This window comes from Ovis aries, chromosome 4 (assembly GCF_016772045.2).
Source record: "Ovis aries strain OAR_USU_Benz2616 breed Rambouillet chromosome 4, ARS-UI_Ramb_v3.0, whole genome shotgun sequence".
In the NCBI taxonomy this organism is placed as follows: Eukaryota; Metazoa; Chordata; class Mammalia; order Artiodactyla; family Bovidae; genus Ovis; species Ovis aries.
The window spans coordinates 31366712-31390273 of NC_056057.1; the positions used below are offsets into that span (position 1 = coordinate 31366712).

The window sequence follows — 23562 nt, forward strand, 5'->3', positions numbered from 1 at the left end:
CCTATAACGCATCTGAAAGGAACTTGAAAACTTGATGAAGAGTATCTATCAGAAATATACAGAGAAAATCATGCTTAATGGTGAAACGTTAGCATCATTTTCATTAATGTCAGGAATGGGGTAATTATGCTCACTGTCTGACATTCACTGCTCAGTATTCTGCTGGGGTTCGTGATATGATTGAAGGAGAAGTGTGAAATGAATAGTGCAAAGGAAGGTGATAAACTGGGATTCCACAGACTCGATAGTGTCAGAAAGTGTGGGACCTAGTTTCTCTGGCAAGTTTCTTTGTTCTCAGTACATGAAAGTCCACTTTTTTCTGATATTGCTAAAGTTAAAACATTGGTGGGTTTCAAGATTAGAGATCCTTATGGCTATTGTTAAAAGAGACGCAGAGAGTATCACTTCTGTATTTGGCTGGCTGGAAGGAGGTTTGAGGGTTCTGGTAGTTGACTCCCACAGTGCTGTAGCTGTTACCTTAAATGTTCACTTCAGCTTGCTGAGCTGAGGACTTACAAGCTCCAGATTTTACCATTTCTACAGAAGGGCTCTTCCAGCTGCTTTGCCACTGTGACTTGGGTGTGCCTACACTGAGAAGTCTATCCGTTGATGCTGGTAGAGTTGCCGTGTTTCTGCTGCTGCGAGGACAGTGTTCCTCCTGTGTTGCCTCGTGTATTTGTCATTGTTGAGTCTCTCAGTCGTGTGCAGCTCTCTGTGACCCCACAGACTGCAGCATGCCAGGTTTTCCTGCCCCTCATCATCTCCTGGAGCTTGCTCAAACTCAGGTCCATTGAGTCAGTGATGCCACCAGGGAAGTCTCGCATAATGTTGACAAGCTGTATTTTTAATCATCTGTCACTTGGCTGAACTTTTCTTAAAAAGGAGAGACCAATAATGGAGAGATCACAGAAAGGCTCAGACAAGTGCTTCTGAAAGGACTTGAAATTATAAATGTTCTTAAGGGACATAAACTATTATTTCTGTTGTTATAATCAACACTTTTTAACAGAAATTCTGGTACTGGTGTTAGATTTGGGACACTACAGGTTGGGTGTCTTGGCGAAGATGGGGAGAATATCCAATGCGGAAGAACCACTTTTCTAACCAATGTGTGATAAATTTTGCCGAGAAACTTACATGTGTGTAGACTCTTGCTCTTCCTTCACTCATCTACTCAGCAAACATGCATTGAGCACCTACTTTCACCACCTAGTTCCCCAGTGGCGCTGGGGACAAAGCTCTCAACTAGGCAGACACAGACCTTGCCCTTGTGGAGCCTAAAAGCGGGGTGTGATGAACACTGAATGTGGCAGTCAAGAAATAACAATCACCTCTGCTTTGTTACCATGTAACTACATTTTTTGGATGTAGAATGTGAAAAGTAGATTAATGCTATAAGGCTGGATGTCTCAAGTACACGTTTTTCTTCCTTTGAACCAACTATTCATTGTGTTTGATTTTAAGTCTCTCTGGAATGCTTTTTGCATAACCACTGCTTTTCCGACTGGAAAGTGGTGGGTGGATTTGGTCTTGTGGAGGCTGGTACAAGGAGTCTATGCGATGTGATCAATAAGAACTCAGACTCTGAAGTCAGACTGTCTGGATTTGAATTCCCCCCCTGCCCTGTTTGGCAGTTGTGGTTAATATGCCCATGAGTCAATTGTCTTTAACCTGCAAAATGAGAATAATAATGAGTGTTGTGAAGATTGAATGAGATAATATAGACAATAACCCTAGCAGTGCCTGGTGCATTGTGCACTCTGATTTCGTGTGAATTGTGCGTGCTATGGTTACTGTTCCCCTGCCTGCCTTCGCTATGCGTGCTGTACCTATAGAACCTTCTTCCATTTAGCTGCACAGCAGTCTCAGGGCAGATTGCACTATTTGGTGCTTTCTGGAATGTGGTAATAGTACTAAAGGGAATCTGTTTTTGACAGTAAAGATTTCAGAGCCTTTGGCAATATGATATATTCACTTACAACCAGTTCATTCAGGATCTAACAGTTTGTCATTGACTGTCATTTGCAAAGTTATAAGGGAAAGGGGTCTGGTATTCCCATCTCTTTCAGAATTCTCCACAGTTTATTATGATCCACATAGTCAAAGGCTTAGGAGTAGTCCATAAAGCAGAAATAGATGTTTTCCTAGAACTCTCTTGCTTTTTCCACGATCCAGTGGATGTTGGCAATTTGATCTCTGGTTCCTCTGCCTTTTCAAAAACCAGCTTGAACATCAGGAAGTTCACGGTTCACGTATTGCTGAAGCCTGACTTGGAGAATATTGAGCATTACTTTACTAGCGTGTGAGATGAGTGCAATTGTGCGATAGTCTGAGAATTCTTTGGCATTGCCTTTCTTTGGAATTGGAATGAAAACTGACCTTTACCAGTCCTGTGGCCACTGCTAAGTTTTCCAAATTTGCTGGCATATTGAGTGCAGCACTTTCACAGCATCATCTTTTAGTATTTGAAATAGCTCAACTGGAATTCCATCACTTCCACTAGCTTTGTTCGTAGTGATGCTTTCTAAGGCCCACTTGACTTTACATTCCAGGATGTCTGGCTCTAGATGAGTAATCACACCATCGTGATTATCTTGGTCATGAAGATCTTTTTGTACAGTTCTTCTGTGTATTCTTGCCACCTCTTCTTAATATTTTCTGCTTCTCTTAGGTCCATACCATTTCTTTCCTTTATTGAGCCCATCTTTGCATGAAATGTTCCCTTGGTACCTCTCATTTTCTTGAAGAGATCTCTAGTCTTTCCCATTCTGTTCTTTTCCTCTCTTTCTTTGCATTGATCGCTGAGGAAGGCTTTCTTATCTCTCCTTGCTATTCTTTGGAACTCTGCCTCAAATGGGTATATCTTTCCATTTCTCCTTTGCTTTTCACTTCTCTTCTTTTCACAGCTATTTGTAAGGCCTCCCCAGACAGCCATTTTGCTTTTTTGCATTTCTTTTCCATGGGGATGGTCTTGATCCCTGTCTCCTGTACAGTGTCACAAACCTCTGTCCATAGTTCATCAGGCACTCTATCTATCAGATCTAGTCTCTTAAATCTATATCTTACTTCCATTGTATAATCATAAGGCATTTGATTTAGGTCATACCTGCATGGTCTAGTGGTTTTCCCTACTTTCTTCAACTTAAGTCTGAATTTTGCAATAAGGAGTTCATGATCTGAGCCACAGTCAGCTCCAGGTCTTGTTTTGCTGACTGTATAGAGCTTCTCCATCTTTGGCTGCAAAGAATATAATCAATCTGATTTTGGTGTTGACCATCTGGTGATGTCCATGTGTAGATTCTCCTCTTGTGTTGTTGGAAGAGGGTGTTTGCTCTGACCAGTGCGTTCTCTTGGCAAAACTCTATTAGCCTTTGCCCTGCTTCATTCTGCATTCCAAAGCCAAATTTGCCTGTTAAATTCTGAAAGAGATGGGAATACCAGAGCACCTGACCTGCCTCTTGAGAAACGTATATGCAGGTCAGGAAGCAACAGTTAGAACTGGACATGGAACAACAGACTGGTTCCAAATATGTCAAGGCTATATACTGTCACCCTGCTTATTTAATTTATATGCAGAGTATATCATAAGAAATGCTGGGCTAGAAGAAGCACAAGCTGGAATCAAGATTGCTGGGAGAAATATCAATAACCTCAGCTATGCAGATGACACTACCCTTATAGCAGAAAATGAAGAGGAACTAAAAAGCCTCTTGATGAAAGTGAAAGAGGAGAGTGAAAAAGTTGGCTTAAAAATCAACATTCAGAAAACGAAGTTCATGGCATCTGGTCCCATCACTTCATGGGAAACAGTGGAAACAGTGTTAGACTTTATTTTTTTGGGCTCCAAAATCACTGCAGATGGTAATTGCAGCCATGAAATTAAAAGACGCTTACTCCTTGGAAGAAAAGTTATGACCAACCTAGATAGCATGTTCAAAAGTGGAGACATTACTTTGCCAACAAAGGTCTGTCTAGTCGAGGCTATGGTTTTTCCAGTGGTCATGTATGGATGTTAGAGTTGGACTGTGAAGAAAGCTGAGCACTGAAGAATTGATGCTTTTGAACTGTGGTGTTGGAGAAGACTCTTGAGAGTCCCTTGGACTGCAAGGAGATCTAACCAGTCCATTCTGAAGGAGATTGGCCCTGGGTGTTCATTGGAAGTACTGATGCTAAAACTGAAACTCCAGTACTTTGGCCACCTCATGCGAAGAGTTGACTCACTGGAAAAATTTCTGATGCTGGGAGGGATTAGGGGCAGGAGGAGAAGGGGATGACAGAGGATGAGATGGCTGGATGGCATCATTGACTCGATGGACATGAGTTTGAGAGAACTCCGGGAGTTAGTAATGGACAGGGAGGCCCGTCATGCTGCAGTTCATGGGGTCACAAAGAGTCGGACACAACTGAGCAACTGAACTGAAAGGAAAGGGGACAGTATTGTGTTGCAATATGCTACCCTGGAATAAGGCAGATTTTTGTTGCTACTCTTGTTAATAAACCTTGAGTAAGACTGGAATATTTTATGCAAATAAGCATGCTAGCAAAATGACCACCTTAAGAGAGTATCCATCAAAGCTTTCTGACCATGATTAATATTAAGAAAATTTATATCAGATCTAATTTACACACATCTGTATACACTCCAGTGTGAAACTGAAATAACACTCATAAAGCAGTTCATGTTCTTACTACTATAATGCAGCATCCTTATTTCTTTATATTCCACATGATTCCATTCCAGTTCTTTCCGTTCTAGGAAGAGAGACCATTAGTTTGAAATATACTGATCTCAGAAATTGCTGGAACCGGCTACTCTTATTTAGGCAAAAATAGGGATATGAATGTGGCTTCCATGATGACTCAGATGGTAAAAAGTCTGCCTGCAATGCAGGAGACCTAGGTTCAATCCCTTTGTGAGGAAGATCCCCTGGGGAAGAAAATGACAACCCACTACAGTACTCTTGCCTGAGAAATCCCATGGACAGAGGAGCCTGGTGGGCTACAGTCCATGGGGTCACGAAGAATCAGACATGACTGAGCGACTAAACCACCGCCATCAGGGATATGAAGGTGAAAAGTGAAAGTCACTCAGTCATGTCCAACTGTTTGGGACCCCGTGGACTGTACAGTCCATGAAATTCTCTAGGCCAGAATACTGGAGTGGTAGCTGTTCCCTTCTCCAGGGGATCTTCCCAACCCGGGAATCCAACCCAGGTCTCCCGCATCTCAGGCAGATTCTTTACTAGCTGAGCCACAGGGAAGCCAAGAATTCTGGAGTGTGTGGCCTATCCCTTCTCCAGTGGATCTTCCCGACCCAGGAATCGAACCAGAGTCTTCTACATTACAGGCGGATTCTCTACCAGCTGAGCTACCAAGGAAGCACCAGGAATATGAGTAAGATTTAAGTGCAGCAGTCTTCAGCTATACATTTGAAAGCTTTTCTCAGTAATCACCCTATATTCCATGCAAAAGCACAAAAACCAGGAAACCAACCAGTCAAAAAAGCACTTTGTTTTTAATTCTTACTATACTTTGACAGAAGCTAGCTCAATTTGACCTTTTAAAATTTTATAGCCATTTCTATTCCACCGAAGTTGTAGACTAGATCATGGTTACGTGGATAGTCAGGTCACTGCAACCAGGAAACTTTGCTTCTTTGTCTGGCTTTGTCATTACCTGCAGGTTGGCTTGTCTTCTCAGAGTATTAGCTCGGGAGGTAGGGGGCAGTAATAATATTTATTTTATATTACTTAATTAAATCCCTTCCACCCACTCCCCTCCTACCCCTATAGTTGTTCGAGGGCCAGCTGGGACAGTGTATTTGAAATAGTTTTGTAAACTAAAGGGCTTTTTACAATTATGAAGACTGTTAGGCTATAAAATTCTGGGTTTGTAATTCTTACCTCCTTTAAAAAAATTCCTTCTAGATTTCTCAGTTGAATACACTGATTGCGCTCCTGTTGGGAGAACTCCTACCTGGAGACAGGCAGAAGGTCATGACAGTTTGTACCATCGATGTCCATGCCAGAGATGTGGTGGCAAAACTTATTTCTCAGAAGGCAAGTTGCAGAGATTTCATGTATCTTTTGCTCTTTACTAAAAGGGGTGTTTTGTCAAAAATATTTCCGAGAAAGCAATTTTTTTTTAAAGTTGGTATTTTTGATTAGTTCTATGGAATTGGTTGTACTTACTTTGGATGGATTTTATATGGGTTAACAAATATATTATCCTTAAAAGAGTTACCCCAAGTGATATCCCCAGGGATTTGGCCACGTAAGGCTCCTCTAATTCAGATCATCCAAAAATTAAGCCAGGATGTGGGAACGACAAGAAGTCATGTGTTCATTTCCCTGTTTTGTGGCTTCTCTACACATAAGCATCTTGGCCCATTGCCCTGTGGTAACCCTGTGCCCTGTGCCCTGTGCCCTGTGCCCTTGGTGGCTTATCCTGCCAGTAGTAGTTAGACTGTGGGCCACCTCACTCATCTCTGTGTGCCTTTGATTATTTTCTTTTTGAAGAAAGAGAAATGTTGGCCACCCCTTGTCTTTTCCATTTCAAGCTAAATTACCTTTTTTTTTTTTTTTTTAAAGAAGTTACTTTGTATTCCTTTCAATGCATTGTTTACCTTCTTTCCTTATCTCTTTAAAAAGTCCATGTTTCTCTTTGATACCCCCAGTGTTTAATGTGGGAGGAGAATTACTCATCCTTTTTAAAAAATATATTCCTACTTAAAATGTCAGAAGTACGATCGTCTACTGAACAAAACTGACATATCATGCCCATAAGACTACTTTTTCCAAATCTCTCTTTTTTTTTTTTTTTTTTTTGAGGGTGGTAATTACCTTCATGGTTTGAGGGTATGCTTATATTGTGACATATTTTCTGCTGTTTTTCTAGTTCCTTCTCAATTTATTAAAATCAAAGTGAATTTTAATTCTCTCCATAGAGTGCAAGCAAATGCTTCTTCGTGTGAACATAAAAAGAAACACTTCTTGATCCAGGACACTTATTGAATAAAGTTGTTTAAATCCTAATCTAAAATTTATCCTTGCAAAATACTCTTACCATGTGTTCTCATTTTAATGATGAGCCATTGATAACTACTCTTTGAATATGACCTTGCATATTTTATCATTTTTTTTATCAGTGATGGATTGCTTGCAGCAGAAGTTTTAATTTAAAATATGTTCTTTATTTTGTACTTAAAGAGATAAAGACTTTGTCTAATTCCTGCGCATTTGGTGTGCATAAATATGCAATGTGGAGACTCAGACATCAGACAATGAGCAGATAATTTTGATAACTTCAGGTGATGCCTAGGAAATCCTTGGGTCACATTAGATCTGGAAAGAGACTGGAATTATTTTTCAAACTGGGAAATAATGGATAGAATTGAGTAAAATAAGAAATAATGGCAGTGAAAAAATACGGTTGTTTGGCCTAATGAAAAATGGAGTGGAAATCTCTAATAAAAGCAAAACAATTTTAGAATGGACTTGGTTGAAAGTGTTGTTTGTTTATACCTCTGACATGCTGAAATAATGGATTATGTGCTTTTTCCATCTGATTTCACTGATATGAATATAAAGTCACAAAAGTGATCCAATCCCCTAGGGTGATTCATAAAAGGGGAAAAAGCATTGCATCAAGAAATTGATGTTGTTTTACAGTAATAGCCTTCTTAAAATGAAGACTTTTGTTACACACATATTTCTGATTAAGTATTCAACCATTTACATGCAATTACAGTTTGCAGGAGCATGCAAGAGATTTCCCTTTTGTGAGATTTTTTAGGAGTAAAATGTGACTCAACAGAGTTAATTAATAGATTACATTTGTGGCCTTAAAACTCTCAGTGTTCATGTGTAGTGATCACATGATGTTTTCAGGTCGTCACTCCCCAGGCTTTTGCTTGGCTCTCTCAGCTTCGTCACCGGTGGGAGGACACCCAGAAACATTGTCTCGTAAATATCTGTGATGCCCAGTTCCAGTACTTCTATGAATATTTAGGAAACAGCCCTCGACTTGTGATCACTCCTCTCACTGACAGGTAACAATGATACGTTGGTGTCGGATGGGAAAAGCCAAGTCAAAAGAAGTCCTCTAGCATGGGTAAAGATGTCTCAAAATAATTATTTTCAGATGGCTGAAAATAAAGGGTTGCAGGAAAATGTGGAACAAATAGGGAAACTCTATGAAAGCAGTATGGAAATGTACTAATTGAGTGACGCAGTGTATGTTGGTGTTAGAGACAAGGAAGGGAGCCAAGTTAGAAAAGCATAATGCCAGGTACTGTGTGGTAGAAACATGAAATCATGGGCCATTAATAAGGCTCAAGGCAGCGTCTTTGATCTCAGAGTCCATTCTCTCTGGTTGTTTATGGCTGACACCCTGATATCAGGATTTCTAACCATTTCTCCCACTGCATCCTTTTGTCGAAAGTGTAAAAAGAAGAATTGCCTATGGTAAGTTCATTTCTGAAGGTTACATATAGTGAAGGAAGAAAAGAGGGAGAGCAGGAATGGTTCAGCAGATACAGTACTTCTGAAGCACTGTGCTGAGGCCCGTCCCAGGATCAAGCAGGCAGGATTCCTGCTCTTACAAAGCACACTGTCTAAGGGAGTGTGGCTTGTGAGTGGCTGGGAACAGAGAGGAATGGTTAACAGATTAATAGAGCTGTGTTAGGGGGTAATGCTTGTTGTTCACTTGCTAAGTTGTGTCTAACTCCTTGTGACCCCATGGACTGCAGCATGCCAGCACTCCCTGTCCCTTACCATCTCCCAGAGTTCACCCAAGTTCATGTCCATTGAATCAGTGATGTCATCCAACCGTCCCATCCTCTGTTGCCCTTTCCTCCTTTTGCCCTCAATCTTTCCCAGCATCAGGGTCTTTTCAGATGAGTCAGTTGTCCATATGCGATGACAAAAATAATACAGGGTGATATGTTAGAAAGTGTCTTGAAGGGAGAGCCTGCTATAGATTGTGAGAGGACAGTGGAGCCAAGACTCAAATGATAACAGGGAACCAGCGAGGCAAACATCCTGGGCCAGGTAAAGACAAGTACAAAGTTTCTAAGATGGAAAGGAGCTTGGCTGCTTCAAGCAATAGATACAGAGCCCAGTGTGGCCCAAGTGTGTCAAAGGAGAAAGTGGTTCTTAAAAGTTCATTGCCACTTGACACCAGGGTAATAGCTACACACAGTCAGAATGTTGTAGAGATAAGGATATGCCACATTGACCTGAAATTCTTTGTTAGTATTCCAACCTCTACTGAATTAATTGATGGGAGAAAGCATATTTAGTCTTTGGCATTAATGAAAGAGAAATTAGACCTCAAGATCATACTCATGTTCCCAGTTACCCAGTTATCACCATGCCAAGTAAGTTACCTGGGAATGAAAGTGCAAACAGCTTCAAGTGTGTCTGTCGAGCTGGGGTCGTAATGGTGGCTCTGGGAGATTGGTGGAATTCCCTCATTAGCTTTGGGATTGTTCTTAAACGCATTAATCTACTTGTGACTATGTCATTGATAAATCATAAGGCTTCTGAAATTGTTTCTCTAAATCAGTTCTCTTTAACTTGCCTCTAACTAAAGTCAGTGTTCACTATCCGGTTAATTTCAGTGTGAGAAATTAAAATCTGTAGCCTGACAAAATCACTTGTATTGTCAAAACTGCAAATGCCTAGAATCTGCTGTATCCATGTCATTGTAAATAGAGAAGGATACAGGGTACAGGACAAAAGGGAAGAGGCGTTTTAAAGTCTATCAATAGGGAGGACCAATAGCATATTAACTTTCCAATTTGAAAATCACTATGAGATTTATTTAGAAGTAAAAAGGAAAATTAATATTCCTTTTATAGAGTGAATAGGGCTGTATAAGATGTTCACATTATGTTCATTTCTCTCCCATTTCATTCTTAGGATTATTTACTAATAGTTTACATTAACACAATGATACCTTGCAAATACTTCCATTATGTCCTGATTCGTGTTGACCTCCCCTTAGTGTGGTAGGCTGGAAAAATATCATCTCCTTCTCCCCTATGTGGGTGGGTTCAGAGACCCAGGTCACCCAGTTTGTAACTGAGAGACTTGGGCTGAAACACAGGTGGACTGTTTCCTGGGGCACAGGCTAAGCTGCTTTTATAGAAAGACCTGGAATATAAGGGCCTCAATAGCATGGAAGCTGGGGTCTCAGTTGGGTGACATTCCCGAGGAGGGTGGTTCAGCAGTATTGGCTTCCGGGTGGCCAACATGCTACACATGGCTTGAACACTTACTTCATTTCATGGAAAAAGGGAAAAACATCTCCAAGGAGGCATCCTAGGGTGTACATGCTCATTTCGGTGCATATCACACTGGTTGGAGCTTGGTCACTTGGCTGCTCCTGGCTGGAAGGCAGGGAGAAAATGTAGTCTGTAGCATATAGGTGGTCGTAGGCCCAGTGGAACTTGGAACCACAGGAAAAGATTGCTAGGGCATAGTCTGCAGTGGAAAAAGTGCTATAATTGCTAGGCCAGGGATCTTTCAACTCCATATTCATTGTAAGATGCTCTGAAATGTGATGGCTGTAAAAAATAGAAACTCTTGCAATTTCCATAAGTAATTACGTCAATTTGCATAGTACTTTGAATTTTTAAGGCATTCACCTTTGGCTTTCTTAGCCGTCCATTGCTTTCACCACTTGGCCACCTCATTGAGTTGGCTTTCTTAATATAACCCTAAAATAAACCTCATTTTATGGAGGAAAACACTGAGGCAGGTTGATGTCAGAAATGCAATTTAAGGTTACCATTTGATGCATGGCAGAGTAGACACTAGTCCTGGGTACCCCCACTAGATCCCCTGTCTGTACTAAAACAAAGATAATTCATCAATCTGCAGAAACCCCATGTTAGGTCCTGGCCAGGTATTAGTTTTCCTTCTTTTACAAGTGTTAAATTCTGTCTTAGCATATTTTTCCTTAGGCTAAGAATCTGAATCTTTCCTGCAAAAATAAGTATTATCATAGTCTAAACACACACAACACATTCGAAATGAATTTCTGAATACATTTTAATGTAATAAATTGTCTATGTCATATTTGCTTTGTGTAGTGAAATAGGTATATATTATCTGCATACTTTGTATTTGTATATATTTGTACATCTCATCTCTTAATGTATTTATTAAAATATGAAGTGTTTAATTCTTCATCATCCAAGATTCCTATTTTTCTTTTATAAGCAATATTGAAATGTTGTCTGCCATATTAATAGTATGTTTACCTAGAAATATCAGAAATTCAAGAGCATTACAAATTAAGTGTCATTTGTATTCAAATACACAGCTCTTCGGAAATGAGATAATGCAGTGCCTTCTTCTCTATTATTTTTAAACAGCCAACCTGAAATTAAATTTGTTACAATATTATTCTGACTTTTACCATGAACAAATCAGAGGCATGTCAACATTTTGTATTACAGCTACATTCTGGACCATAGCTTCTTAAACTTAGAAAAATATTGGATTGTCCTTCACTTTTTCTAGGAATCTCGTATAAAATAGTAATGCTTGTGTCTTCTTTTGCTTAAAGGTGTTACATTACTCTAACTCAGTCCCTTCATCTCACCATGAGCGGGGCTCCAGCTGGCCCGGCTGGAACAGGGAAAACAGAAACCACCAAAGATCTTGGCCGTGCGCTTGGCATGATGGTCTATGTGTTCAACTGTTCAGAGCAGATGGACTACAAAGTAGGTTATAAAGTGATGCAGCCTAATAGTATTATTCCTCATCTGGAATGACTCAAGCTAATACACTAAAACTCTTTTCTGTTAACAAGTTCTTAATGCTTCACTCCATCGTTTAGTCCATAGGAAACATCTATAAGGGACTGGTGCAGACAGGAGCCTGGGGCTGCTTTGACGAGTTCAATCGAATCTCCGTGGAAGTTCTGTCAGTGGTGTCAGTGCAAGTGAAAATGATACACGATGCCATCAGAAACAGGAAGGAGAGGTGAGTGGCACGTGGCTTCTTCCTGCTGTTCCAAGTAGAAAGAGCACCATGGAGCAATAGAGGAGACCTCATCTCCACAGCCTCTGACCGCCCCTCCCTGTCCCGCGAGGTGGATAGAATGAGAGGGACTGGTTAATTGTGAAGATTTATTTTGAATAACCCCCCGTGTCTTTGCAGTGGTGTTTGAGTGTTGAATACAAGAAAGGTGTATCACATTACTTTACTTACAGAATAAACACCCTCCGCAACACTGAATCCCGTTATCAATTCTCAGTCCTGATCTTACTTGACCTTCTGGCAGCATTTGACACCATCTCTCCCTTCTCCATGATATACTTTCTTCACATAGGTTCCAAGATCCCACATCCTCCCAGTTTTCCCTCGCCCTCAGGGCTGCTCGTTTGCTGATTTCTTCTTGACTATAAAATGAAGGGAAGCATAGTATCCATCTCACAGATTATCGTGAGAATTAAATGCAAAGCACTTGGGCAAGTGCCTGACACAAAGCACCATGTCAGTGTTGTTGTTCAGTTGCTAAGTCATGTCCAACTGTTTGTGACCCCATGGACTGCAGCACACCAGGCTTCCCTGTCCTTCACTGTCTCCCAGCGTTTGCTCAAACTCATGTCCATTGCAGAGAAGGCAGTGGCACCCCACTCCAGTACTCTTGCCTGGAACCTCGCACGGACGGAGGTGCCTGGTAGCCTGTGGTCCATGGGGTCGCTGAGAGTCGGACACGACTGAGCAACTTCACTTTCACTTTTCACTTTCATGCATTGGAGAAGGAAATGGCAACCCACTCCAGTGTTCTTGCCTGGAGAATCCCAGGGATGGGGGAGCCTGGTGGGCTGCCGTCTATGGGGTCGCACAGAATCAGACACGACTGAAGCGACTTAGCAGCAGCAGCAGCATGTCCATTGAGTCGGGGATGCCATCCAGTCATCTCATCCTCTATCTCCCCCTTCTCTGCCTACCTTCAATCTTTCTTTGCATCAGGTGGCCAAAGTATTAGAGTTTCAGCATCAGTCCATCAGTGATTATTCAGGGTTGATTTTCCTTTAGGACTGACATTCCTTTAGGATGTCACAATCTTTGGGCCTCTTCTTTCCTCTGTCTCTATTCATTCCTTGATCACCTCATTTAGCCTCATGGCTTTCAACGCCGTATCAATGGTGCTGGCTACTGGCTGCCCAGATCTCCTTTCTCTGATATCTAGACTTACATAGACAATGTCAGCAATTGTCTTGGGGCATCTTAGGACTCAGTTTGAAGTCTCGTTGGCCTATCATATTTAATAGCTCCAAAGTCAAAATCTTGGTCCTTGAACTAACACCTATATTATTATTTGTCTTGTCCCAGTAGAATACACCCTCACATTCTTCCAGTTATTTGGGTCAAATAGATCTAGAACCTAATCACTTCATAACTTGATGCCACACTCCGAGAGACAGAACGAGTGGGACTTAGGGTTTGATGGATTTGTTTGGGAAATCAGTATTGCAGTACCCAGTTATGGTTTTCTTTGTACCATTTTTTGTATAAATTGCCATCTCATGTATCTGGCCTACCCATTGATGCCCATTTTTAGGGTTTTTTGCTCAGCTAGCTGTTTTATCCATAAAAATGTCAGTCTCCCATCAGGGAAGGGTCATCCAGTCCCTTGAAACTGTGAACCAATTACAGAAGTTTCTAGTTAGTTTAGATACATCTGAATATTTCTACCTTCTAGGAAAATTCTCAGTCCTTCTGCCACATGGCTCTGGGAAAACAGCTTCCTGTATTTACCACGTGTCTGCTGCCTTACCTGCCCCTGACCTAATGGTATGCTACAGAAGTGAGGTTATTCCCCTGTGATTTCCAGACATTTGATTTAGCGTTTAGTCAAAATCTCCTCATTCGATGTAACCCAGATGCCTTTGAGGCCATCCTTTCTTACAGAGAGTGAGATAACTGATCAATGTAAGGACTTGTGAAAATTCCCAACCAGGGTCTCCTCTGTCTCTCTGTGTGCATATATGTGAGCTGATCATCCTCATGCTGGTCCAGGTACAGACTGCTAGGTTCCTTCTTGATTTCTTGAGTTCTCTTACATTCTCTTTCCATTTGAGGATTTGAGGGATGAGACCGTGCCTCAGACACAAAGCCTTCCAGCATCTTGCTGTCTCCCCCCAGCCCCTCACCCTGAGGTCCCTGCCCTTGACACGTGGCTGTCCCTGCTCTGAGTGATGGCAGAGCGCTCAGCCACCCACCTGTCCTGCTGCCGTAGCTGCCTGCCAGGCCCGTCTGCCTTCCCCAGCCTGACCCTCTGGGAATGAAGATTTCTCCATTTGTACCTTGACTGTACACAGTCCACCTCCTCATCATTGTCTAGCATCTAAGAAACAATCCTAAAATTGGCATTCTCTTATCCCTAAGTGGCCCAGGTCCTTAGCCACTTCAGCCCCGCAGGTTCTCAACAAGAGAAAGCCTTATGTGTGTTTCACTTGCTGCTGCTGTTTTTCAGTTGCCCAGTTGTGTCTGACTGATTGCGACCCCATGGACTGCAGCACGCCAGACCTCCCTGTTCCTCACCATCTCCCAAAGTTTGCCCAAGTTCATGTCCACTGCACTGGTGATGCCATCCAGCCATCTCATCCTCTGCTGCCCTCTTCCCCTTCTGCTCTCAATCTTTCCAGCATCAGGAACTTTTCCAGTGAGTCAGCTGTTCACATCAGGTGACCAAAATACTGGAGCTTCAGCATCAGTCCTTTTCACAAATACTCAGGGTTGATTTCCCTTAAGATTGACTGGTTGGATCTCCTTGCTGTCCAAGGGACTTTCAGAAGTCTTCTCCAGCACCACAGTTCAAGGGCATCAGTTTTTGGTGTTCTGCCTTCTTTATGGTCCAGCTTTCACAGCCGTACGTGACCACCGGGAAGACCATAGCCTTGATTAAACAGACCTTTGTCAGTCCGTTTTAGTAATGTCTCTGCTTTTCAACATGCTGTCTAGGTTTATCGTAGCTTTTCTGCCAAGAGGCAGTCGTCTTCTGATTTCATGGCTGTAGTCACCATCCTCAGTAATTTTAGAGCCCAGGAAGAGGAAATCTGTCACTACTTCACCTTTTCCTCTTGTATTTGCCATGAAGTAATAGGGCCAGTCCATGGGGTTGCTAGGAGTCAGACACGACTGAGTGACTTCACTTTCACTTTTCACTTTCGTGCATTGGAGAAGGAAATGGCAACCCACGCCAGTGTTCTTGCCTGGAGAATCCCAGGGACGGGGGAGCCTGGTGGGCTGCCGTCTATGGTATTGCACAGAGTCAGACATGACTGAAGCGACTTAGCAGCAGCAGCAGTGGGGCCAGATGCCATTATCGTAGGTTTTTTTTTAAGATTTAGTTTTAAGTCAGCTCTTTCACTCTCCTCCTTCAGCCTCATGAAGAGGCTCTTCAGTTCCTCTTTGCTTCCTGCCATTAGAGTGGTATCATCCGCATATCTGAGGGTGTTGATGCTTCTGTTCATGATGCTCTCACAGCGAGTATACTGGAGTGGGCTGCCATTCCCTCCCCCAGTGGAACTCTGCTCTGCATGGCATGGCTCATAGCTTCACTGAGTTACACAAGCCCCTCTGCCACAAGACAGTGCTCCACGAAGGGGGTGTTTCGTTTACCCCTATGTGAAAGTTCCCTCTGCTTGTCCTTCCATTTGGTTCCTACAGGCCTTTATGTTCCATCTCCCTGGCCTTCAACAGCCTAATGGTCCTGTTAAAGCTTTCTGAACACAGCCATAGTTATAACTGACATCTGTTGAGTATTTACCATCGTCCAGGTACTGTACAGCCTCCCCTAGTGGCTCAGTGGTCAAGAATCTGCCTGCCAATGCAGGAGACATGTGTTCGATCCCTGGGTCGGGAGGATCCCCTGGAGGAGGAAATGGCAACCTACTCCAGCACTGTTGCCTGGGAAATCCCATGAACAGAGGAGCCTAGCAGGCTACAGTCCATGAAGCCGCCAAGAGTTAGACATGCCTGAGCAGCTAAGCAGGCGCGCACACACATGCAGACACTGTACTCTTAGCCATTTATATACATAATCTCTTTTAATCATCATATAACCCAGTAAAGTGGATAATATTATTATTATCTTCCCCGCCTTTTGTATTAGATGAGGGAATGGAATGTGCCTAAAGTGATATATCTGGTCTCTGAATGCTCCCAATCTGGCCCCAGAGCTAGCTGTCATAAGCACCACAGTATTCAGTTGTGTCTGACTCTGTGTGACCCCATGGACTGTAGCCCTCCACACCTCACTGTCCATGGGATTCTCCAGGCAAGAATACTTGAGTGAGTTGCCATGCCCTTCTCCAGGCAAGAATACTTGAGTGAGTTGCCATGCCCTTCTCCAGGGGATCTTCCCAACCCAGGGATCAAACCCACAATCTCTTATGTCTCCTGCATCGGCAGGTGGGTTCTTTACCACTAGCATCACCTGGGAATCCCACCTCTCAATGGTGGTCAGTAGATATTTGTTGAATAAATGGGAGGGAAGGAGAGATGGAGGGTGAGCACACAGACAAGGTAATGACTGAACAAAAAGTCCCTTTCTTCTCTGAGTTGGACATTCTTCATCTGTACCACATCACATTCAAGAAATTGCAGCCGATGTTGAAGTCCAAGATGGCATAACCTTTCATTAACTGTTAAAGTAGTCAAGTCCTCATTTTATATTCTAGCACACTGGCCATGCTAAAATACAAAGGAATATTTGCCATACTTGTAATTCCTTTGGGGGAAGGGAGTGTATTTTTAATAAACATGCTTCAAGATATTCAAAATATGTATGCTTATGAATTTTAAAGAAAATTACACAGCATAAACAGCTTCCTAATAATAATTTGCATTTTGCAGTGGTTTGCATTTGTCAATGTGCATTGATATTCAATGAACACATTTAATTCCATCAGCATTCTTGTTCTGGTAGATTTGTATTTCTTGGCGAAGCTATCATACTGAAGCCATCAGTCGGAATATTTATCACTATGAACCCAGGATATGCTGGTCGAACTGAATTACCAGAAAATCTCAAGGCTCTTTTCAGGCAAGTGTTATGCTTTGTGGTTTAGCATCTGGAGCGCTCATGCCACCTAACGTTGCTGGTTTGCACTGTTAAATGATTTGTTTTTACTCAAGAATTTCTATGGAAAACCCCTTATTGTTTTTTTTTGATCCCTTTATAGAGAGAACTTTCACCATGGTAAACTAACTCTTGTGAAATATGAAACCAGACCTCAAAATTGTTACATAAAAGTTACATGGTACATTGAACATTTAATACTAGCTCTTATTATATTTATAATGATATTTATTATGAATATAATTTTCACAAAGTATAGACTATTTGGAAAATATGAAACTGAATAAAGAAAAGAATTATTTTATCACCTAGAAATATGATTGTTATATTTTTTCTAGTCTCATAATTCCTGTTTTATGAGTTTAAGTTATTAGATGAGGCATGATTTTCATTTAATTCTCATTTAATGTGTTGACATAAGTAGTTTGTCATATTACTGAAAATTCTTTAGAAATACCATTTCTTTGTAGCTCCAAAATGGTCTGTCCCTTGGCTCATCCATAATCTTCTTAACCATTCCCTATTGTGTGACGTGTAGGGCTTGTGTTTTTCTTTTCAGTTCTTTATGATCACAAAATAGCAGGCTGTAAACATCCCTTCACATGAAGCATTATCCTTATTGCAGCTTTATTAGCCAGAATAGATTTCTACATGTAGAATTACTCGGCGAATGGTGACAACCTGCTTTCCAAACATACTCTGCCAGTTGATACACTTAGGGCAGTCTGTCAGAGCCCCTGTGCTGTTACATCTGAACCCATTCTGTTTGACTCATGTTTTAAATCAGCTTTGTTTCCTGCAGTAAAATGCACCCACCTAAGTATCCAGTTGCTGGAAAAGATGTGGGATGTTTCCGACACCCCTGGAAGTTCTCTTTGAAGTTGATCCCCCATGTCACTGATGTGCTTTCTGTGACTCAAGGTTAAATTTGTCTTTCCTAGAGTTGATGTAAATGAAGCCATGCTGTATGGACTCATTTGTGTCGTCTTCTTTCCTTGAACATTATGACCTGGAGATTTGTCAGAGTCATCCAGGGCATCAGCAGTTTGTTCTTTTTTGCTCCTGTTGGAGAGGCATGATAGCCTCTGGTTGATGCATGTCTCCAGTTTGAGACAATTATGAAGAAAGCTGCTGTGAGCATTCATGTGTAGTCTTCGTGTGAATACGTGTTTCTTGGGGGTAGATATCTATGAGTGGAATTGGTAAGTCAAATGGCAAGTGTATGTTTGAGTTTATTAAAAGCTGCAAATCTGTTTTCTAAGATGGCTGTACCATTTTAGACCCTCACCATCAATACAGAACACTTCTTCTACATTCTTGTAAAAACCTGATATTATCAGTCTTTTTGGCTTTAACCAGCCTGATGAGGAGGAGGTATAGCACTGTGGGTTTACCTTGCATTTCCATGATGGCTCATGATGCTGAGCGTCTTTCCATGTACCTTACTGCCATTCCCGTACCCTCTTTGCGAAGTGCTGTATTCTGCATACAGTTTCTTTGTTGAATACACACATTGCAAGTATTTTCCCCTCCATTTATGACTTCCTTTTTCATGTTCTTAATGGTGTCCATTAAAAATAGTTTTAAATTCAATGAAATATAATTTTCAATTTGTTTCATGGTTTTTAGAAATATCCTAGTTAAGACCATTTGACTCACCACAGGTTGCAAATTTTTTCCACTATGTTTCTTTTAGATATATATATATATATTTAAAGTTTTCATCTGACTCCCTTCTCTTTTGTTGATGTGTCAAACTGTATTCATTGATTGCTCAGATACTGCACAGTTCTTAAGCGTTGCATCCCTGAGATAAACTCCACCTGCTCAGGAGATGTTATTTTTATCTGTGTTATTGGATTTAATTTATCACTATTTTGTTGAAGATTTTAAAATCAATGCCATGAGGGATGTTGGTCTGTAGCATCCTTTCTTGTCATATCTTCATCTGGTTTTGGCACTCAGGTAATGCTGACCCCATGACTGACTTGACATATGTTCCCTTCTCTATTTTCTTCAGAGTTTTGTAGCGTTGGTATTGTTTATCCCCTGTTTGATAGAATAAATCAGTGAAGCCTTATATATACTTGGACTTAGATTTTTCTTTGTTGGAATCGTTTTAGTGATCAATTCAGTTTCTTTAATAGATATAGATTTTTTTTCTTGAATTGTCTAAACTGTTGAATTTACTGGCATTAATTTGTTCCTAATATTCTCTTATTATCTCTGGTGATGTCCTGACATCCATGTCTAATAAGGGTAATTTGTATCTTATTTCCATTTGTTTTCTTGATGAGCTGGAGGCTTATCAGTTTTATTTTTTAAAAGTTCTTTCATGTTTGTCAGCTGTGTCTTTGTTCACAGTCTACCTTCAAAATAATATACTACTTCACATAGAACAGAAGAACCTCTGTAGTTTTTAGTGTGATTTCTTTCGACTCTATCAAGCTTAAAATTTGCTTGTCCATCCATCTAGATGTTTAAGTATATTTAATTTGTATTTTCTTTTAAATTTTAGAGTATGACTTTTTAAATGTACTTCATCTATTAAGGTCTTATTTTGGTAGGTAACATGAAATGAGTATTTAAACAGAATTCTTTTCCCCATTATTCAGTTATTCTAATACCCTTTAGTGAATGTCTTTGCTTTCTCATATAATAGCTTTCTCTCCGGCAATTTTATAATGCAATTTAATGCAATAGCAATTTTATAATGTCTCTTTTTCCTTGGAAAAAAAAATTCTAGAGAATAACTGTCCTGGAAATAAATGTAGTAATTGCAGAATATTTCCATTTGAAAATTATAGATCTTTCCAGTTTTTTTATATTTGTATTCCAGTTCATCTTGTACAGGTTTTCATTTGGGTCTTAAAATTTGGAAATTATTTTGGGAAGTCTTCATAAATTTGGCTTAAATAAGTGCAGCATCAGTTGTGTATGGGACAAGTGTTAATCTCAGCAAAGTGTGAAGGATGATTGGGTAATGCCTGTAGTATTCATGAATGGAGATAGCGTGCCTGAGCCTTAAGTATCATGGCTCCACTGCTTAGCCAGCATGTGGCCTCAGTCGTGTGCTTGTACTGCTCAGAACTCTAGTTTGCACTCAGTAAAGTACAGACAAGAGCAGCTGAGAGAATTAAGTGAGAAAGTGCAGAAAAGCTGTAGCATCCCTTATGGTACGCAGAATACTCATTGAGTATTAGTTGGCAATATTTGTGGAAGTACCAGTTAAACAAATTTGCTAGCCTTTTCTGTCATGTATTTACTTAGAAACTGTGGGGAAAATTGTGGGGCTACTTTAGGTAGGGGTAGTCAATAACATAGATCCAGAGAGACTCGGGAGTTTTTAGGATGATAAATTAGGCATGTGCACAGTAGACCATAATAACGCTTATAAAAACAGATGGGTAAATGTGACTGGGATACGAGCCATAAAATACATGCTTTAAAAAGTCTAAGATTCAGGCTTGTTTACCTATTTACTCTGGCTCCTTCTTGGCATTGAACTTCAGTTGAGTGGAATTTTTTCAAATGTTGCTTTTCATGGCAATTGTCTTATGAGGACTTTTTGAAAGTCCCCCACCCCAAAAAAAGGGAATTTGAAAGTTATTTTTTGGTAAGTTTTCTTCTTAAAAATCTAGTCAAGCTGGCCACAAGCAGTGTTGCAAATGACTAGTGTAAGCTTGTAAGAGCTGATGATTAACTTGTCATGAATTTTGTGAGGTGGTTGTTCAGTACAGGTACTAATAAAAAGCTAAATTATGTGAACTTTTGACTAAATAACATCTGTGAAAGACAAAGATGATAAACACCCAAATTCATGGTTTCTTAGTTAGTTTCCTCTATTTTAGTAACACTTACGCTGTTAGGTTACTTTGTGTCTGTCGTGTGTGTACGGTGGTGTGCAAGCTCATTTCGTGCCAGCTCCACGTTCAGTGACACTGTGTTGGTAGATGAAATCAGCCATGGTGGAAGTACTGATTGCTTGAAAGTCAGCAAGTGCCATTTTTGGAGAGTCGTTAACTGTTTACCAGCACAGCACTGGCCACAGATGAAGGCTGACTTCTAGCACAAAACATCACTTACATTTCTGCAGTGACAACTTACAATGGAAGTTTACTGAATGTACTCACAGGTTTCCCTTCAACTCCTACACGTGTGCTTCTGACATTTTCAGATTTTCCACCTTTGTCTATGTATCCAGTAGCTCCTGGGCATTTTTTAGTTGAAGTGAAGGGTCTTGTTAGCTGTGATTGACAGAGTTAATTGTGACCTGCTTGGGAATGGCTAGAATGTGGGTATGCATTAATCACTTGGTTTCAGCAATTTGTACTTATTTCCTTATCACATTTTAAAACAAAATTTCATGTTTACTTTGTAGACCCTGTGCCATGGTGGCCCCAGACATTGAGCTAATCTGTGAAATCCTGTTAGTTGCTGAGGGTTTTGTGGACGCGCGCTCGTTAGCCCGCAAATTTATCACACTGTACACACTCTGCCAGGAGCTCCTGTCCAAGCAGGTGAGGGTCTTTTGGTGCTTTTTCCCAGTTGTTACACCCCATTAAAACAGCTTCTGAAGTATAGATGCTGGGTAATTTATCACTCGTATTACAGTTAGATGTTTAGGAATAATTTGATATTTTCCCTTAAATTTTGAAAATCTATGCTTTACAGTTCCTCATGTTAAAAAAATTAAATCCTTGAGACAAATTGGAAGGTTTTATATTTATTTAATACAGTTTTATCAATGGGCTATGTGATTGTTTTTAAATGTTATCAGTGCTATAATTAGATATGAGTTTTATGATGCCTCTCTTTCTTGGTGGGAATGTTATTTTCCGGAGAAAGATGATGGGAGTGTTCATAAGACCCAGGGAAGGCTGATTTTCTGAAGAACCGTCGAGAAGTGTTAAAGAGTTTCTCATTTTGTTGGTAGTTCTTTCTTTGAAGGTAGAGTTGGCTTTTTTGTGTTTATTTTTGCTCTGCAATTCCTTAGTCTCTGAAATGGGCCAAATTTCATATAAAATTATCCCTTGTTGGGATGAAATTTAAAGTCTGAGAGGCAAATGCGTGTGGAAAATGTTGATGACAGTGTCATATGAAGTGAAGCAGTATACCAAACTCTAGATGTGATCTATAGTTTGAGTGTGTTTTATGTATAAAGTGACTGGAAATACATTGTGACTTTTAACATTTGTTTCTGGGTAATAAGATTGTATTTTAGAATTTTTCCTTATTGTTTATGATGATATATACATTTTTTCAATGAAACCATTTTAATTTTATAATGGAAAAATATCAGAAGAAAGCAGTGTTACTGGATCCAGGATACATGTAGTCACAACCATACTGCATTCCCAGTACCATACGTAAACATTTAGTGAGCATTTACTGTATTCAAATAATAAATTTGTTGCTGATGATGATGAATGGGATAAACACGGAACAAATGAAACACTCAGATTTCTGTCTTAAAAAGATCTATTTAGGAGATTTAGTATACATGACATAAAACTTAGAAAGAAATGGAGGATGAGAAAACATGTCATAGTTTCAAGAAAAAAGGAACCGGTATTTACAGAATAGGGACCGTGTATTATCTTTATTATCTTGATGAAAACGCTATGAGCTTAGTCTTATTCGTTCCATTTTACAGATGAGGAAACTGAGTCAATTACCTCTCTGAAGCTCATGAGTAATAAGTGGTGGGAACATGATTTGAATTCAGTCCTTTCTAATCCTTTCTTGGACACCAGCAGCCAAGATTAGAGGAGGAAGATGTTGGGAGTAAAGGCAGAACAGGCAAGGAAAGAATTTTTCAACTCAGAGAAGCCTCAGGGAGGAAATGAGGGGGAAGAAATTCATCCAGGAGAGAAGCTGAGTTAGGGACACAATCCTGATAGTTTTCTAAGCTGTAGGAATAGATTTTAGAAAAATCAGTGGATATTTTTGACTAAAGGAATAACATAATGAAAATGATGAAGATTATTTTAACAGTTGTTTGCGCTGTTGAAATGTTTAGGCATGTCATCAAGTCACCTTTAAAAAAAAATGGAAATATAGTTGATTTACAGTGTTGATGAAATATAGTTGATTTATAGTGTTGAGTTACTGTGGTACAGAAGTGATTCAGTTATACACACAAGCACACACACGTGTCTATGTAATCTTTTTCATATTTTTTTCCATTATAGGTTATTAAAGGATGTTGATTATAGTACTCTGTGCTACAGTAGGACTTTGTTCAGTTTATCTATTTGATATATAGTAATTTGTGTCTTCTAATCTCAGCTCCTATTTCTTACTTCTCCCTCCACCCCTTTCCCTTTGGGTAACTGTAAGTTTGTTTTTCTATGTCTGTGAGTCTGTTTCTGCTTTATAAATAAGCTCATTTGTGTCATATTTTAGATTCAACATGTAAGTGACATCCTGTGAGATTTGTTTTTCTTTGAG

The 23562-nt window shown here is 40.3% G+C and overlaps 1 protein-coding gene across 1 annotated transcript in view; it reads left to right on the forward strand.

Moving 5' to 3' along the window:
- Positions 1-23562, forward strand: part of DNAH11 (dynein axonemal heavy chain 11) — a 356503-nt gene that overhangs the window by 114655 nt on the left and 218286 nt on the right. The window contains exons 31-36 of the mRNA XM_060414536.1: positions 5928-6059; positions 7890-8050; positions 11578-11734; positions 11851-11996; positions 16957-17073; positions 21491-21629. Of these exons, the coding sequence (XP_060270519.1) occupies positions 5928-6059; positions 7890-8050; positions 11578-11734; positions 11851-11996; positions 16957-17073; positions 21491-21629 (852 nt within the window). The remainder of the gene's footprint in view (positions 1-5927; positions 6060-7889; positions 8051-11577; positions 11735-11850; positions 11997-16956; positions 17074-21490; positions 21630-23562) is intronic.